The sequence below is a fragment of the Motacilla alba genome, chromosome 26 (genome assembly GCF_015832195.1).
Source record: "Motacilla alba alba isolate MOTALB_02 chromosome 26, Motacilla_alba_V1.0_pri, whole genome shotgun sequence".
NCBI classification, from domain to species: domain Eukaryota; kingdom Metazoa; phylum Chordata; class Aves; order Passeriformes; family Motacillidae; genus Motacilla; species Motacilla alba.
This window is the reverse complement of record NC_052041.1, coordinates 858,829-876,231: the sequence shown is the minus strand read 5'-3', so window position 1 is coordinate 876,231 and position 17,403 is coordinate 858,829. Positions and strand designations below refer to the sequence as shown.

Here is a 17,403-nt window from a genome sequence, read left to right as displayed (position 1 = left end):
GGGGACTGCAGGAGGACACCGTGGTGCCTCCCCAGTTCAGTCCTAGGGAGCACAAGATGGCCAGCAGAGTGACAGGGGAAACTGAAGCACGGGGACTGATGAAAATGTGTGTCCTGCTGCCCCACACCTCCTTTCCACAGGCAGAGCATGTCGGTGCTGGCAGATCATGGTGTCTGCCCTCATTTTTGACATGGGAAGGTGCTTCTGGGCTGTGGGCATCCATGGATGCTTCCCATGGGGATCCTCCACCAGCTGGGGTGAAGGAACCATCCCCTCCTTGGAGCTGGGAATGTTGCAGCCAAACTGGGATGGCACAGGACAGAGGGAAAACTTTGAGATGACTTCATCTCAGGCCGTGCCCCTTGAGATACGGAGATGCCGTCACCCTGTGCGAGGGAAGCAGTGAAGACCCTCCGAGCGCCGGGACGACTCTTTTCCTGGATTTCACCTAGGAAAAAAACAACTGGGAGGGGAGCCAGGGAGTCTGGGTGTGCCGGGATGCCAGGCCCGCAGCCGGCCCTGCTGCACACCCGCGACTGCCCAGAGAGGGCGAGACCCCGTGCAGGCAGGGCTTGCTCATGGGTTTTCGGGCTGCTGTCTGCGTTCCCCGAGGCTTTGCCATACTGCCGTGTCATTATCCTCGGTGCCAGAGAGGGTCCATGTGCTCCCAAGGGGGTGACAGGGATGGGGGAGCTCCCTGCACCCCGCAGCAGTGTGTGTTGGTGTCTGTGTTGTTGGAAGGAGGGGCTGGACCCCCCCAGTTTCACAGCCGGGGGAGCTGAGTCAGGAAATCCCGGCTGGCCCGGCCGGATCCCGGCTGAGTCATTTCGCGGCGCTGAGTAAGTGCCCGTGCCGGGGGTGCGGGGCTCCCGCGCCTCGGGGGGGCAGGGGCTGCCCGCACATGGCCCTGGCCTCGGGTACTGCCAGCTCTGCCAGCCCCGTGCCTCAGTTTCCCTCCGACATTTTCCTAGGACTGGATGAGACAGAAGGCTCCTGGGACGTGGACATGTCACACATCCCAGCAAGGGAGCTGCCTCTGAGAGGCCAGGGAGAGGAGAGGCAGGTTGGGATGGGGACTGTGGGACTGGGTGAGCTCTGATGCTCACTGGGGCAGAATGGTATCCCTAAGGCAGGATTTGGGATCCTCCTTCCGGTAAAAGAGGTCTCCAGTCTTGGTGTGTTGGGAGGGGGGTGGCATTGAAGAGAGGAATGGGGGTGAAGAAAGGATGGGGATGAGAACTGGGATGGAAAATAAGATTAGAATGGGGACAGGGATAGGGAAGGGGTGGGGATGAGATATGAAGTGAGATGAGATGAGATTGAGATATGTTGGGGTGGGATGAAGATAAGGATGGGGTGAGTATAGGGACAGGATGGTATAAGATGGGGGTGAGGATGAGAATAGGATGGGGACAGGGATGATGCTGACAGGGCTGGAGCAGAGCTTGGGGTGCATGTGGGGACGTGGAGGGAATCAGGCTGGCCCCACTGGCAGCAGGATGTAAATAACCTGCCAGGACACGAGGTTTTTTCCTGCTGCCCCCCCCCGCCATGCAGCCCCACGGACAGGAAAAAGGTGTTTCCGGCTGCGGATGGGAGCGGGGCCCCAGGCCTGGAGCGGGATATGGGGCCTGGGCCACAGGCAGGGGGATCAGGTGACCCCCTCGGGCTGGATTTTGGGGTGCAGCCACTGATCCCTTGGCTGGTGGGACCCCTGACCTCAGTGGGGCCACTGCAGCCCCCTGAGCCCTGGCTGGGCTGGTGGTAGGAGCTCAGTGCAGGCTGGCACCGCTGTGGGGATAGGACATGGTGCCACCGGGCTGGGGCACCCTGTCCTGTCCCCAGTGCCACCAACTGGGGCAGCCACCCGGTGAGAACCCTGGGGACATGTTCCTCCTTTCTGGCTGGAGCAGGATCCATGTGCAGCTGGAGGGGGCACTGAGAGAGTTTCTCCTTGTCCGTGACCTGTGCAGAGCCACCCCTGCTCACTGACCAAGCAGGATGTCCCCTCACCTGCATGAGCTCCCTGGGGACATCTGGAATGCCCCACCACCAACAAAGCACCCGGTCACCAGCCCGGGCTGGGGACATCAGTCTGGAATGGGGACACCAGTATGGGATTGGGACATCCGTATTGGATGGAAGTCTTCAGCATTTGTTCCCACCACCCTGTGACCCCCCCTTTGCCTTGCTGCTGGCAAATGGGTGACAGTCCCCCCTCACCTGTCTGGGGCATCCATTTAGTGGCAGTCAGGGCGGGTACAGCACCCTCTGTCCTCCCACAGCCCTTTGTGCCCTGTGCAGTGGGAAAACAGCAGTGACAGGGAGGGAGCAGCTGGGACCACACTGCCTCTGCCCTGTGTGTCCCCAGGATGTCTCATCTCATGTCACTGGCCTGTCCTGGCTGGGCAGGATCGGTCCCCAAGCCTTAACCAAGCTCCTAACCAAGGAGTGCCAGTCCCAGGAGTGCTCTGCAGGGAGCCAGGACCTGCTGGGGCAGTCAGTGGCACGGGTGGTGACGCGGCTGGTGGCAGTGCATGGGGAAACTGAGGCACAGGCTGCAGGCGGGTGGCACATTGCCAACACCTGTGGTAACTCCTCGAATGCTTCGGGTGACAGATCAGCCACCAACCTGTCCCAGCAGGCTCTGGTGGCTTCCCTGGTGCGTTTGCTGGCACAGCCGGAGTCTTGCTCATTAGCAAGTGACTTGTAATGAGCTTTGCTGAGTTGTGCTGCAGGGTCTGGGCAGTGCTATGGACATCGGGCACTGCTGTGGATTGAGTGCCTGGATCAGGAGATGCTGGTTGGGAGAGGGGCTGGAGGATGCCCTGGCATGTGGCACCCATGACCACTATCACAGGAAGTGACAATAATTGGGGGGAGCAAGATTTTCATTAACCAGGGTGGGGGGAGGTCCTGGATGAGCGGCCCAGGGAGGATTTGAAGCTCTGCTCTGTCCCCTCTGGGTCGTGGTGGGGTAGGAGCTGGGGTGAGGCTGTCTCTGGCTGTGGGACTTGGTCCCCCTGCACTTCTCTGAGCTTGTCTGCTCAATGCCCCATCCCGGCCCCAAATCACCTGTGGCACCATCGCTGCTCTCGGGACTCTCATGAGGGGCTCCGGGTCACCCCATATCGGTGCCGGGATGCCATGAGTTTCATTGTGGGATCACATCCTGCGAGTTCCCTTCCACGAGAGCTCATCAGCGGGTGTTGGTGCCACTCTGCCCCCGGCCCTGTTGCCGCCCTGCCGGCTCTGCGGAGTGGAGTGCCCGAGGCATCGCATGCGGAGGGAACAGGCGGGGACAAGCCACCCGTGCCGGGGCCGGCTGGGGCAGTGGGATGCTGTCCTGGCATCCTCTTAGCGCCGGGGTGGGGGAATGGGGCTCCGAAGGTCTCAGCTGTACTGTGGGGAGCGGGTTTGGAGCGGGAGCCAGAGCTCGAGTTAACGCATCCCACTGTTTGCCCGAGTTCCCCGGATCCCCTGCTCCCACGGAGGAGCGGAGGTGGAAGCTGGGGGAGCTGGGTTTGTGCTCCTTCTCTGGGTTTGTGTTCCCCTCCTCAGATCGCGTTCGAGGCCCGTGCGGATGCGGCTGGGCGGTGCCGCCTCCGGCAGCGGAAACTCCCCCTGAGCTGTCACCGCTGCTCCTCCAGCCCCGCTCCCCCGCCTTCTCTTCTCCTCGCCCCTCTGGGCTCGGCAGCCCCTCCTCGCTCCCTGCCGGGACGTCCGTACCGGGGGATGTGCAGTGTGAGGTGGGCGAGGGAAGGCAGGAGTGCAGCCATCTTCTCATGGACAGGCAGGATGCCAAAGGGATGATTGAGGGATACCGAAGGGATGCTTGAGGGATGCTTGGGCTCCCCTCTAAGAAAGTCAGGCAACCTTCAGGTGTGATCGTCTCACGGTGGCTCTATTGGCTGCATCCTTTGGAGGTAGTAGGTTTAATTTTAGGCATAAGAGGGTCATGGAACTAGAGCTGTGCTGGGCTGGTGACGGGTATTGGGGCCAGGCATTGCCAGCCCCTTCCAAACTCTTCCAGCCTCATCTATTAAGTGACAGTACTCAACTCCCTTGGGATGTTGGCATCACGAACACACTTGGAGTTGTTCTGATAAACCCTGAGGATGTAGATCCTTCTGGAGTGGTGACTGTTGCAACACCCCCCCCCCCCCCCCAGACACCCGCCCCCGGAGCGAGCAGGGAGGTGTTTGCCAGCAGCCACTGTGGATTTACAGCTTACTGGAAAATCCACTCATCCCATTAAGGGCTCCCTGTGGCTTTTGCTTTCCATTGCAAATACCTGGTTATCCCTAGGGAAACCCACTTTGGTGCCAGAGGGTGTGTGGGGCTCTCGGGGCAAACCCCACAGAAGAGTCCAGGCTGCAAGAGCGGCTTCGTTTATCACAGGACGGATTAGGGGAGACCTGTCTCGCTTGGCCAGGTAAGACCAGACAGGGCAGTTTAGCTCATGGTAGGAATGGTCTGTGATGGGAATGGCCCATACTGGGGCAGGGATTGAGGGGTTCAGTTTCAAATCAGATCCATGGGTTGACTTTCATTCACTCGGTTCTTCACCCAAAGTAGGTTCAGCAGCTAAAACCACCCCAATCTGGAGCTCAGCTGTGATGATGGCACATCCTCAGCTCTGTGCCTCTGCTCTTGGGGCTTAGTCTCCCACTTGATAGGCACACCCTGTTGCTGTGTCCCTAGTGATAACTGTCCCATGGTCCCAGTGGCATTTTAAAATCCTTAACCTGCTTTAGGGGGGAAAAATGCCTTTTTGGGTACCCTCCATGACCCCGCTCTGCCTGCTGTGTGTTGAGAGAGTCAAGTGTTGAAAGGAGCAGACAGCCATTGAGGGTCTCAACAGAGAGCACTGGGCGTGCTGGGGATGGAATGTCAGTGCCAGGATGGGGGGAACAAGCCCAGCTGCCCCTCGACCATCCTGACCACCCAGAGCTCACATACGCCTGCGAAGGCGACAGCATCTGCAGAGTTAATGCATTTTGCAGCCCTGCTGTGCAGCTGCCTCTCCCCACCAGCCTAGCAGCCCAGCCAAAATCCATCAGGGCCTTCCAGGTTTTGTGGGTCGAGGACCGGGGGGGGGGCATTTCCGCACAGCAGCAGCGAACGCAGACACTGCGACATCTGGTCTCACTCAAAATGCTCAGGAGCAAAGGGCCAGGTGTGTGATGCCACAGGAACACAGAGCTAAATAAATGATGCCACTGGTTCTGTGGAGTTTTGGCCCAGACAAGTGTTCAGCTGAACGTCACAGGAGCTGTGGGACGGCTCCTGGCCCAGGGCTTGATCTGGCACTGGGAGGTCCTCAACCCCGTGACAGCACTGAGGTTCTGGGAAGGTTTTGGGGTGGTGTTGGGAAGGTTTTGAAGCCCTCAGGACGTGCAATAGATGTATTTTGGCTATGGTGCTGGATGCTGGAGGGACCCCAGGCTCTGTGGTGTCCAGTGGTGCCTCGTGTGCTGGAAGAGGCATCCACAGGGCTACCAACGGCTTTATGGCTCTTCTTGCCACACAGCACGGGAAGAGCAGGCGGCCGAGGAGAGTGGAAGAGCCCCAGGCACAACCCAGATCTTGCCAGGTGACCCTTCACTGCAGGGGCATCTGGAGAGGGTTCAGTGAGGTGTCACCCCATGGAGGGACAGCCCGACCCTTTTCCCTATGGGTGTTGGGAACACCAGGACTTAACAGGCAGCGCTGCTGGGGACAGATGGCACCAGGCACTGGACAGATGGCTCCGTCCCAGACAGGCAGCCGAGGGGCCGGGAGGCCGGGGGCCTCCGGCGCTGGGCTGGTCCCTGGGGACTCCCTCTGCCGGCCCCCGGCTGGCGGCTGTGGCCCGAGGGGGACAGTGACACCACCGACAGTGGCCCGTGTGGCACCACCCGGCACAGGCGGTGCGGGCATTACCGGCCCGGTGGGCGCCGGGTCGGGGAGGGGACGGACACAGGCTCGAAGACGTGACGCTCGTCCTGGGGGGGCTGCAGCGGCTGGGGGAGGCGGTACCGGACCGAGGAGAGTGACGCCGGCTCGGGGGAAAGGATGACTTCTGCTCAGGGGTGGTGCCCGGCCGAAGGCAGGATGACCCCGGCTAGGGATGCGATAGCGGGTGGAGGTGACACCGGCCGGGGCGGGGGGTGACACCGGCCCGGGGGGCGGTACCGGGGGGGGCGGTGCCGCAGGCGGAGCTGTCCAGCACCGACGGCTCCTGAACGGCCGCAGCGCCGCGGCCCAGGGACGTCCCCGCTGCCCCCCGCCTCTGCCGGGCACTCCCCACACCCATCCGCCGGCTTCCTGCCCCGGCCCCCCAGGCCCCGGCAGGAACCAGGGCTGGGAGAGACCGGGATGGGCACGGGCTAGGGGAACACGCAGGGGCCGTGGCAAAGCGGGCACCGTGTGGCCGGGATACCCCCTGGGAGAAGCCTTGGGCATCGACGACCCTTAGCCAGCCTTTCACACAGTCCCCCCCTCACGCCCCAGATCGTCACACAGCCCCTTGCACAGACCCCGCACGGCTCCCAGGCTCTGCCCCAGCCCCAGCCCATCCATCCAGAACTTGTGCCGGGCACAGCTCAGTCCCAGCAGAGCTCGCTCTCCTGGGTACCCGCGGGTCGGTGACAGCGGCTGCTTCCGCAGGTCCAGCCCAGAGCTCTGCTTTGCTCAGAGCCGGTTTTGTTGAAGTGGTTTAAGTGGCTAATGGGATTGCTGCAGAGGGGCTTAGGCAGGGATTAGTGCTGTGGGTATGGGTTGGGCATCTCTTGAAAGTGTACCAAAACCGTGTGGATGTGACATCTGGGGACATGGTTTAGTGCCGGTATGGCAGGGCTGGGTTAGCAGTTGGACTTGGTCATCTTGGAGGGCTTTTCCAACCTGACGATTGGGTGATTTCTTTATGATGTCTGCTTGGACAACAGCTGATGTCTGTCCTTCAGTGCCTGCCCCTGCCCATCTCCCAGCAGCTCCCAGAGCTCCCAGCATCATGCTGGGGGGAACAGACATCCAGGACAGGCAGAGCTGGGTCTGGCTGCCCTCCACTTCTACCTGCCTGCCCATCCACTGCCTGCACCCAGGAGAAGCACCTGCCTGCATCCAGCTCGACATTGCCCTCCGGAGGGCAGAGAGGAGAGGGGAGCAGTGGCACCTCACTGGTGCCCCGGCGACGGGTGGTGGCAGTGTTCCAGGCAATGACACTGGCTGGTGGGCAGGCCAGGTCCTGCCCGGGGCATGGGGGCTGGAGGGTTGGGCCTGGCGCCTGAATCGGCAGCTTGTTCTCCTCTGAAGGCCCCTTTCTGCCCCTGCTCCCTCTGTTTCTCTTTGGAAAGTTTTATGTTCCTTGTGTCACAAGGAGTCTTTTCTTTGTCGCCCTTCCTGAGCGTGCCAGGGAGAAGGCTGTGCTGGAGCGTGGCCATCCCTGATGGCAGCTCAAGGCTGGATGCTGCACAGGGCTGCAAGGTGCAGGGAGCAGCCTTTGGGCACGGCTGTTTCACAGCACCAGGACCTGTCCCTTGGCAGGGGCTCAGCTCCTCCTGTTTCTCACACCCTGGGGTTCATCCTTGGGCTGCCCCCTCAGCCCTCACCCATAAAAAGGAAGGATGCCTTGCAGCCCCTGAGCATCTCTGTGGGGACACCTGGCACAGTGCTGCAACCCCTGGTGTTCCTGTACTGGCAGTCCCAAGGATGTCTCAAGGATGATTCCCAATTTACAGAGCTCTTCTGCATCCCAGCACACCGAGGAAAGGATCCATCCCCCCTTTTTCCTATTTATCAGCCTGGTTTCATCTCTCTTACCCCTTCCAGAGGCTGTGCCAGGGTGGGGAATAGGTACAGAACAGCAGCAAGATGCCAACAGAGGCTGAAGGGTTGAACACCTTTTCTGTCACTCAGTGTCCATGCTCAGACTCCTGCCACATTTATCCTGGGACACAGGACAGCATGTCATCCCTGATAGGGATCTAAGCTGTGATAGGAGAGAAACAAATTTTATCTCACTCATAAAAGTCACCCCAAAATGCTACAAAATAAAAAGCAAAATGCTTGCAGAGCCGTTCACTGTTCTCTTGGAAACATGGGAGCCCTGCAGTGACTGGAACCCTCCAAGGCACAGAGGTGGAGCCAGGGGCTTCAGCCACTCATTGTAGCCCCCGCAGGGCTGGAGGCTGATCCCAGCTTGGCTCAGGTGATGGATGGCTCCAAAGCAGATCTGCTTCACTGCTGGGAATGCTCCAGTGACTCTTCTAGGTCATGGAAATGAGGACATGAAAGGAGACCAGGCTCCAGGTCCCTGTTCATTTCTGGCTGCTAAAATCACATGTGTGAGAGGGATTTGGACACGAGGCTGAGGAAGTAGTTCAAGCTCCAGGCACAACAGATGCCTCTTTGAAGGAGATGCCTTCAGGGACATGCTGGCTTGTGTCTCTCCTGGGATGAAGGACACAGCTCAGCCAAGGCTTTTCCTTCAGCATGAACACTCATAACTCTGTGTATGGCATCGTCCAAAGGGATCAAACCCCACCTCACCTCTGGGGTTTAAAACTGTTGTTCACCTCCAGACCTGAGCTCTGGAGGCACCTGGAATGAGTATCCTCTCCTTGGCTGGGAGACAAACACCTCCAGCCGCCCAGGAGGCTCCACCCTGATGCCCAGGCACAGCTCTGCTGCCCACAGTGCTGCTGTGGCTGCTCCAGACCATCTGCTTGTGCTGAAACACCTCACATGTACCTGCTGTTTTCCACTACCACAGGACCCAGTGATCCCAAGCTGGGAGCCAGGGGAGTGATTGGGCCAAAACTCACCCTGCAGCTGGAAGTCTCCAAATTAAATCAGGTGGAAGTTCCCAGGGCTCACATTACTCAGAGGGGGAGCAGCAGCCTGTTCCTGAGAGCTGTTCCTGGGCTGAAGGAGAAAGTTTGTTTCCCTTTTGAACTAATTGCAAAGGAGCTGCTGAGTCTATCTGGGTCAAGCCATGACCCGCTTTAGCCAGGCAGAGGCAGCAGGATGCCAGTGTGACACAGCGTGACACAGCGTGACACAGCGTGACACAGCGTGATGGGGCACCTGTCCACTCCCCTGCCATCGTCACAGGTGGGGCACGTGCCAGGGACACCCAGTCCTGGATAGGGTAAAATCAGTCTGGAGGCAAAGGAAGAATTCTTTGGGAACAAGGATGGGCTGAATCTTTCCCAGGAATGGTTTTAGTTCATGGTGGTTGATGCTGGATGTGAAGGGGACTTGTGGGCAAAGGAGTGGCTCCTCCTGGAGCTGCTGGGGGCAACAGGGACTTGGCAGGAGCTGCTTTGGTTTATCCCTTTGATGGCATCCCCGGGTGTGGGACTCCAGCATGAGGGTCCAGCTGGTGTCACAGGCTGGGGGAGTGGGGCCACATCCACATAACTCCTTGGCCATCCCCCAGGAAGCCCATGGCATCTCTAGAGCAGGGTGAAACCTGGGGAGGGGTCAGTAGTGCTTAGCTAAGCACAGTGGAATCCTTGGAGGCACCTGAGGTGTGTGTGGTGGGAAAAGGACTGCTCTGAGCCTGGCTCCCAGCAGGCACTGGCATCTCCTGAGAAGCCTCAACCCTGTGAGCACAAGAGAAGGATTGATTTTCTTGTGGCCACCGCGGCAGCTTTGGCTTCTGCTGCAGCTGTGGCATCGCTGGTGGGCTCAGAAGGGGAGAAATGGAAGTTGTGTCCACAAGAGAGAAATCCAGAGTGGAAAAAAATCTACAAAACTTGGTTACAGCCCCGATGCCACATAACCAGGGAGCAGGCAGGGCTGGAGAAGTGCTGCATGTTGGTGGTGCTCAGTGGGTGCTGGAGAAGGTAAGGTCACAGCATAAATCTAGATAAAGATTTTGCCTCTGAGTTGGTTGAGGATGAGCTTGGGACAGATTTTATGGAGTGAGGGGCAGATTATCTCCCTCTGCATGAGAAAACCCATCGTAGACAGTGCTTGGGCTGCACGTGTTTGTGTGAGACCTTGGGGTGAAATGGGTGACTTGGAGCCAGTGGTTTCTCATCCTTGCACCTATGGAAAGGAAGGTTCCCTTATCCTTGGAAGTGTCCAAGGCCAGGTTAGACAGGGCTTGGAACAACCTGGGATAGTGGAAGGTGTCCCTGCCCATGGCAGGGGGGTGAAATGAGATGATGGTCTGTAAGGTCCCTTCCAGCACAAACTGTTCTGCAGTTCTATGAAGGTCAACCTTGTTTGTGTTTGCACAAGGTGTTTTTGCAGCTCAAGGCTGTGAACTGCTGTCCCCAGGCATAGCACTCTCAGGCAGGGGCTGCCTTAAAGAGAGGGGAAAAAAGTGTAGAATTGGGGTTTGTAGGTGTGGGCTGTGTGGCACAGCCTGGGAACAGACTAGGGGACAGAGGGGAGCTGCTCTCTGCTGATATTCACAGCCTGTTTTGGGAACATTAGGCCCCCAAAATGAGCTGGTGTCCAGTTGGGTGCTAAGCCCTGGCCTCCACACTCCCAGGAGTGACCATTGTAGGTACAGGAAATCCCACTGGAACAGGGACAGCCCTGCCTGGCTCCTGCTGCCCACACTGCAGCACCCTTGGGTGCAGGCTGGTGCCAGCAGAGGCCCTCACCCTGGGGCTGTGGTTGCCCCTGAGCTGGATCTGTGTGCCCACGCGGGAGTGCAGAGCCCTGTGCTCCATTCCACCTCCTGCAGTGACTCGAGGACAGATCCGTTCCAGAGCCCCCTGTGCCTGTCCCAGCACTGCCTCCCCCACCTCTGCCACGGCTCAGGGCTGTGACCATAGCGAGCAGAGACAGAGACAGCTCAGCCAGGATGTGGGGAGACATCCTCTGAAACATGCCAGTGTTTCAGAGGCTTCAGGGAGAGCAAGCCCAGAGCTGTGTGTGTCAGTTTCCTCTGCCCCTTAATCAAAATTGCCTTGGAAGGAGCTTTGTAGCTCCCAGCTGGCGCTGGAATTGGCGCTGCGATTCCTTGATCTCATCCGCTGCATCAGCCCTTCTCCCCGTGACCCACAGCTCCATGATCAAATGATCCAGCTGATGTGGGTTGGGAAAAAGGGAATTTCAGTGCTGTCTGTGGCAGGGACACGGTCATCCCAGGGTGGGGAGAATGTGGGCATGGTTTGGTTCTTGCAGACCCCCAAAAGCCTGGGGGGAGCAGGGCTCAGGGCAGCTCAGGATGGGGAAGAGGCAAAACAGGACGGTTTGGGACATTTTTGGACTCTGTTCATGTAATACCCTCCACTGGGATATGCAGTGGATGCAGGGCTGAAGATGGGCTGCTGTTCCCATCGGGGTGAAGGAGCCATCTCCCTGCACCCCACAGCTTTTCTCCAGCTCCGGAGAAGTTCTGTCTTGGCCGGGTGGTTTGAAAGAGGAGGTGGGGGGGGACCTGGAAGGCTGCATTTCCCAGCCCACCAGGGACAGCCTCAGTGGGCTCCAGTACACCCTCCAATGCACTCACTGCACCCACCCAACACTAAGCCAGCACCAGGTAGAGGAACACTTACCATGGGTGGCCAGCCTGGAGCTGATGGTCCCCACAGAATGCTCTGGGACCCCAAAAGGCTTCTCCTCCTCAGAGGTTTTCCTTTAAGGAGGCTGAGCGAAACCATGCTGGAGCAACCTGCAGAATGTGTGTCCTGGGAGACTTGTGGCACCTTGTGCCTGTGGGACCACAGCTCCCCATCTTTCTAGAGATCATTTCTTCCTCTGGAGAAAACCTTTGAGTTTTGAGATTTTTTCCTGAAGAGCTGCAGGCGAGATGGAGCTTTGTTCCATGGCTGGTTTCCTTGCTGAGCTCTGCTCTGCCTGCCTGAGCAAATCCTGTGGGCATGAGTAGTGATGAGCTTCTCCCCTCACTGCGACTGTGGTGACATCCCTGTCACTGGTGGTGGCAAGGATGGCCCTGCTTGTGGGTGTTTTGGGTGACATGAGACCACATCTTTATCACAAGGAGAAAAACACCAAGGCAAGGGGGGGCCACAGGGCACTGTCTGAGGGGTGACATGGAAAGTCACCATGGGGCAAGCAAGATGAGAACAGGAGCATGGAGAGATGTGGCAGGTGGCACCATGTGGGGGGACACTGGGGCTAAGGAAAGCACTCCAGTGCGGAGGTGGGACTCCAGTAGATGAGGTCACACCAGTAGATGAGGTTACAGAGCTGGTCATCCTGCCACTAGAAGGTGTTCTTGGGTGACAGGACATTGTTTCAGGTGACAAGGAGTTGGTCTTAGATGACCAGGAGATGGTTTTAGGTGGCCAGGAGATGGCCTCAGATGTCTGGGAGGTGGTCTTGGTTTATCAGGAGGTGGTTTTGGGGACCAGGAAAAAGTTTTGAGCAGCCAAGAGGGCCCCGTTCTCCCTGTGGTGCAGCCCTAACTGGTGAGGGTCTGTGCCCAAATGTCCTTGCTGCTGTAGGGACCTGAGGACACGGGGGTGGGGCTGCACAGGCTCCCTAGGGGGAGGACATCACGTACACCCTGGTCCTGTGGATCCCTGTCAGGGGACATTGTGTGTGTCCTCTGGGGTGTGGGGTGCATGGCCTTCTCCCAGATGGGGACATTGAGCACCCATGGCCAGTAGGAACAAAGACCAAGGTCTGGTGCAGCTGAGGGGCTGTGGGTGCCCTCTCTGTGCTGGGCTGTAACGAATCCTCCTCTTCCTCCACAGCCTTGCCAGCAGCCGCCTCATCGGGATGAAGGGGACAGCCAATGTCAACTCCACTGGCCGCAGCCACTACCAGTCTGCCATCCCAGTGCCCCGTGCCACAGCCCATGGCAAACTGCACACCACAGCCCCCCTGAGCACCCTGGGGTCCCCTGTCCTCCACAGGGCTCCGTCCCCTCGGCCAGGGAAGGTGCCAGCCCCCAGTCCCAAGACTCCAAAGTCCAAAGCCACTGGAAAAGCTGCTGGCCACGAGCCAGCCGAGGGCAGGGACGGAAGCCCCGGTGTCCCTGCTCAGGGTGGGCAGAAAGCCCCATCAAGGCCCCTGGTGTCCCCTGGGAAATGGCCAGAGGCAGTGGGCAGTGGGAGGAGAGGGGCAGGCAGGGGTGGGGAGCCCACCGAGTTGTGCAAAGCTCCCCTAGCACAGGGCAGGGGTGGGGGGCGGCTGGGAGGGTCCCCTGGGAAGGGCAGGGGCACAGCAGGGACAGAGGATGAGTCTCATGGTGGCTCACAGGGGAGGGGCCCTGTGTTTGGGTCAGGGGCCATCACTTTCTTCTCAGGGCCCCCACACAGCCACCCCATCACTGCCACTGTGGCACCCTTCCAGTACCGGTGAGTCCCTGGGGATGGGGGGACATGGGGATGGGGGTGCCGTGGGTCATGGGGCTGTGGGGGGCGGGGGGACAGAGGGAGGCAGGCAGGGCTGGCCATGGGAAATGGTGGGGTTGGGTGCTCTGTACCAAAAGGAAGGTTCCCACTGGATTTGGGGTGCTGGGGCTCCTAAGTCACCCATGGGATCTTGATGTGGGGCAGGGGATGGACTCATTGGGCAATAGGGTGCCCTGGGACCCATTGCCATGAGACCAGTGTTCCCAGACCATGGCAGAGCCTACGGCTCCACGTTCTCATCTCCTGCGGGTCCCCAGCCAGTTGCCCCTGATCACCCACCCTCACTCCCCTCTGCCCACAGGCTGCAGGAGGACCGGGAGCATGAGAGGGCCACGTCCCCAGGTGATGAGTGCTCCGGTCCTGAGAAGGGATCTGACCCTGACCCCAAGCCCAGACGCCTGAGTGAGTCCAGAGGGGCTGATCAGCAATGGGGGTGTCCTGCTGGGCGGCTGCCGTGAGAGTGCCAGGGGACAGAGGCTTGTGCTGGAATGGGAGCCAGGGCTGGATGTCAGTGGGGCGCGGGGGAACCCTCACACTGGAGGTGCCCCAACTCCCCTGGGAAAGGCTCGTCTGCAGTTCCCGCATCAGGTGACCTCCGTGGCCAAAGCCCTACACTGTGAGAAGCACAGGGGACTGACCCCGCCGGGCACGGCGCCAGGACACCACCCCGGCTGGGTCCTTTCCCTCCTCTTCCCAGCTTCCCGGCTAGCTTCAGGAATGACCCATTTCCAAGGAGCCGGCGCGGGGACCACTGGCTCCCCGCACCCACCACCGGGTCACCCCCTTTCTCCAGGGCTGAATACAAGCTCCTCGCTGCAATGCTGAGGCCACCCCAGTCCCCTCTGGCGCTTGCTTTGGGGGGAGATTTTGGGGAGGCGGGTCCAGGGAGGATGCTGGGGCGGCGGTTGCCAGGGCAGCGGCAGCGGAGGATGGCGGGATGCTCCAGAGATGTGCAGAGAAGGGTAAAAAGAGAGCCGGCAGCTTCACCGGGTGATTTGAAGGGACAGAAGTCGGTCAGATCCACGGTGGCTCCTGGCAGAGCCCGACTTTGACCTGAGGTCCCAGCACCTCAGTCAGAGAATAATCAGCGCTGTGCCGCGATTTGGAAAGTGCTGAAGCCAGCGGCAAGCGGGAGGATGTTCCAGGAGGAAGCAGGAGGGAGCGAGCAGGGCTGGCATGCGCTCAGCGCAGCTGCCCTGCTCCTTGGGGAGGTTTTGGGACAAAGCCGAGCGGGTTCGGCACCGGAGAAGGGGCCGGATCTTTTCCCTCACTCCGTGCCTGCTCCAGCTTCCCCGGCCCGCGGCACCTCCTACGGCTCCGCTGGGCCCAGCCAGAGGGAACAGGGGACATTGGGAGACCCCAAGAGTCACCTCAGCAGCCCCAAAACGACACAACACCCGCAGATTCGCCCCCAACAGCGGGCCCTACACCCAGGCAACAGCCCTCCCCCGAACCCTGAGTGGCTTTGGAGTGCAGCTTGTGCACCCACCCTGTCCCAGCAGCACTTCTTAGTGCAAATCACCCTTTTTTGGGGCACCCTTTACCGTCCCATCCAGGTGGAGTTATTTTGGGACTCTTCAGCACTACTGTAGACTGAACCCGGGATCACCAGCCTGGGGGTGGGCTGGGGGGCTCGCACCATCCCCAGTCCTCCCGTCCTTATCTCGGCAGCAGTGATGTGGTCTAATGCAATATTTCCCGGCGGTTGCCATGGCAGCCCGCGTGAGGTCACCAAATAGACTTAATTCACCCCTCCCAAGGGACGGGTAATTAATGAAAAATGACGATAACCAGATCCCACTCCCCTCCTGCCCCCCCCGCCTTTAATTCCCTAGGATAAGTGGAGAGGCCCCGCTGGGTTGGGGGCCAGTGTCCCTCCCGGGATTCATGGGACCACCCTAGGCTCTTGCTGCACAATTTGGGGAGAAACGGGGATGTTTTGCCCCCCCCTGGGAATGGGTGTGCAGTGTCTAGGTAGGGGTGGGGTCCATGGCGGACGGGACAGGGGGTGCTTCAGCGCCGGGTGCTGGGGCGTGGGGCCCCCGCGCTGGCTTCATCCACCTCCCCCACCCAGCCCCCAGCACGTCCCTGCCTGCGAGGGGCCGCGGAGCGGGGCCGGTAGGCCGTGGTCGCGGGGGCCAGGGCCGGCTCCGCGCTCCCGCCGCGCGCTCCCGCCGCGCGCTCCCGCCGCGCGCTCCCGCCCCTCTCCCGGCCCGAGCGCGGTCCCGGGGCTCCCGCTGGGTCCCGGCGGCCGCGAGCCCCGCCGCGCGCCCCCGCCCGGCCCCGCCCCGCCGCGCGCGCCCCCTCCCCTCCCCTCCCTGCCCCCCGCGGGCGCGCGCGCCGCGCCCCGCCCCCTGCCCGCGCCAGAGGAGGGCGGGCCCTTTTTGTTCGCCCCTGACATTCCGCTGGTTCGCAGTGTCCTGCCGGCGGCGGAGCGGCGAGGTGGGGCCGTGCCGCTCACCCCCCTCTTCCCCCACCCCAACTCCCCGCCCGCGCCATCCCCTCCCCGCTCCGCCCCGGCCGGTGGGACGGGCGCTGACGGCGCCTCTCCCTCTGTCTCGCCCGGTGTGTCTTCGGTGCCGCAGCAACAGCAGCAGCGCCTGGCGGGTTAAATGGTTGCAGCGCGGGGATGCTGGGGAGCAACCTCAAGAGCCTTCCCGACGTGGAGCTGGGCGAGGAGGAGCGCGGCTTTCGGCGGGGCCCCGACGGCAGCACCGTGATGCCGAAGCGGGCGAAGGCGGCGGCGGCGGCGCCCGCGGGGCCGCGGGGCGCGGAGCTGCGCGTCTTCAAGGCGAGCAGCGCGGAGGGGCGGCTGCCGGCCGGCTCCAACCTGCGCAAGCAGAAGTCGCTCACCAACCTCGCCTTCCTCACCGACGCCGAGAAGAAGCGGCAGCTCTATGAGCCTCGCTGGAGCGACGACATGGCCAAGGCGGCAGCGCCGGGGGCGGCGGCGGCGGGGGGCGGCGGGCGCGGCGGCCCCCGCGGGCGGGACGCGCCCGCCATGTCGCGGAGCCTGTCCCGCTCCGAGCACTCCCTGCTGTCGCCGCGCCCCGCCGGCCCGGCCAAGCCGCCGCCCGCCGGGAAGCCGAGCCGCATCCCCCGCGGGCCCTACGCCGAGGTGAAGCCCCTCAGCAAGGCCCCCGAGGCGGGCGGCGGCGGCGGCGGCAAGTGCGACGACGAGTTGCTGGGCGGGAAGGGGCCGGCGGTGGCGGCGGGCACCGAGGAGAAGCCGTACCTGAAGGTGGACCCCGAGCTGGTGGTGACGGTGCTGGGTGACCTGGAGCAGCTGCTCTTCAGCCAAATGCTGGGTGAGTGCGGCCGGCGCGACCGCCGGGCTCGACGTCGAGATGGGAATGGCCAGAGGTGGCAGCTGGAGGCATCTGGGCTCCTGACACTGCGTGAGGACCCGCTGGTGGCGACCTCAGGGTCTTGAAGTGAAGGGTGACTGAGGGGAAAGGAGTCATCAGCCTCGGTGTCCCCAGTCACTTAGAATCACAGAATGGTTTGGGTTGGAAGAGACATCAAAGCTCATCCTGTTCCACTCCCTGCCATGGGCAAGGACACCTTCCACTAGCCCTGGTTGTTCCCAGCCCTATCCAGCCTGGCCCTGGCCACTGCCAGGGATGGGGCAGCCACAGCTTCTCTGGGCAACCTGTGCCAGAGCCTTCCCACCCTCACAGGGAGAGTTTCTTCCCAATATCTCACAAACCCTGTCAGTGGAAAGCCATTCCCCCTTGTCCTAAAGTCCCGCTCCAGCTCTCCTGGAGCCCCTTTGGGCACTGAAAGGGGCTTTAAGGTCTTCCCAGAGCTTTCTCTGGGCTGAACATCCCCAGGTCTCCCAGACTGGCTCCAGAGCAGTGGGGCTCCAGCCCTCAGCGCATCTCCAAGGCATGCTTGAGGGAAGGTACTGTCAGCTGCCTCTTGCCTTGGAGGAAAGGCAGTTCCTTCTCACAAGGAGCAGTGGCAGGTGGTGGTGGAGCTTGTCCTCCCCCACGTGTCTTGTCGGCCATCCCTTGTCTCAACACCCACCAAACACGATGTAGGCTGCACAGCCGGGTGCCACAGCTGCTCC

At 61.1% G+C, this 17,403-nt stretch overlaps 1 protein-coding gene across 1 annotated transcript in view; it reads left to right on the top strand.

Moving 5' to 3' along the window:
* The window catches only part of NAV1 (neuron navigator 1), a 74,141-nt gene that overhangs the window by 682 nt on the left and 56,056 nt on the right, over positions 1-17,403 (top strand). The window contains exons 2-4 of the mRNA XM_038162437.1: positions 12,669-13,274; positions 13,633-13,733; positions 15,917-16,639. Coding sequence (XP_038018365.1) covers positions 12,694-13,274; positions 13,633-13,733; positions 15,917-16,639 — 1,405 coding nt within the window. The 5' untranslated portion in view covers positions 12,669-12,693. The remainder of the gene's footprint in view (positions 1-12,668; positions 13,275-13,632; positions 13,734-15,916; positions 16,640-17,403) is intronic.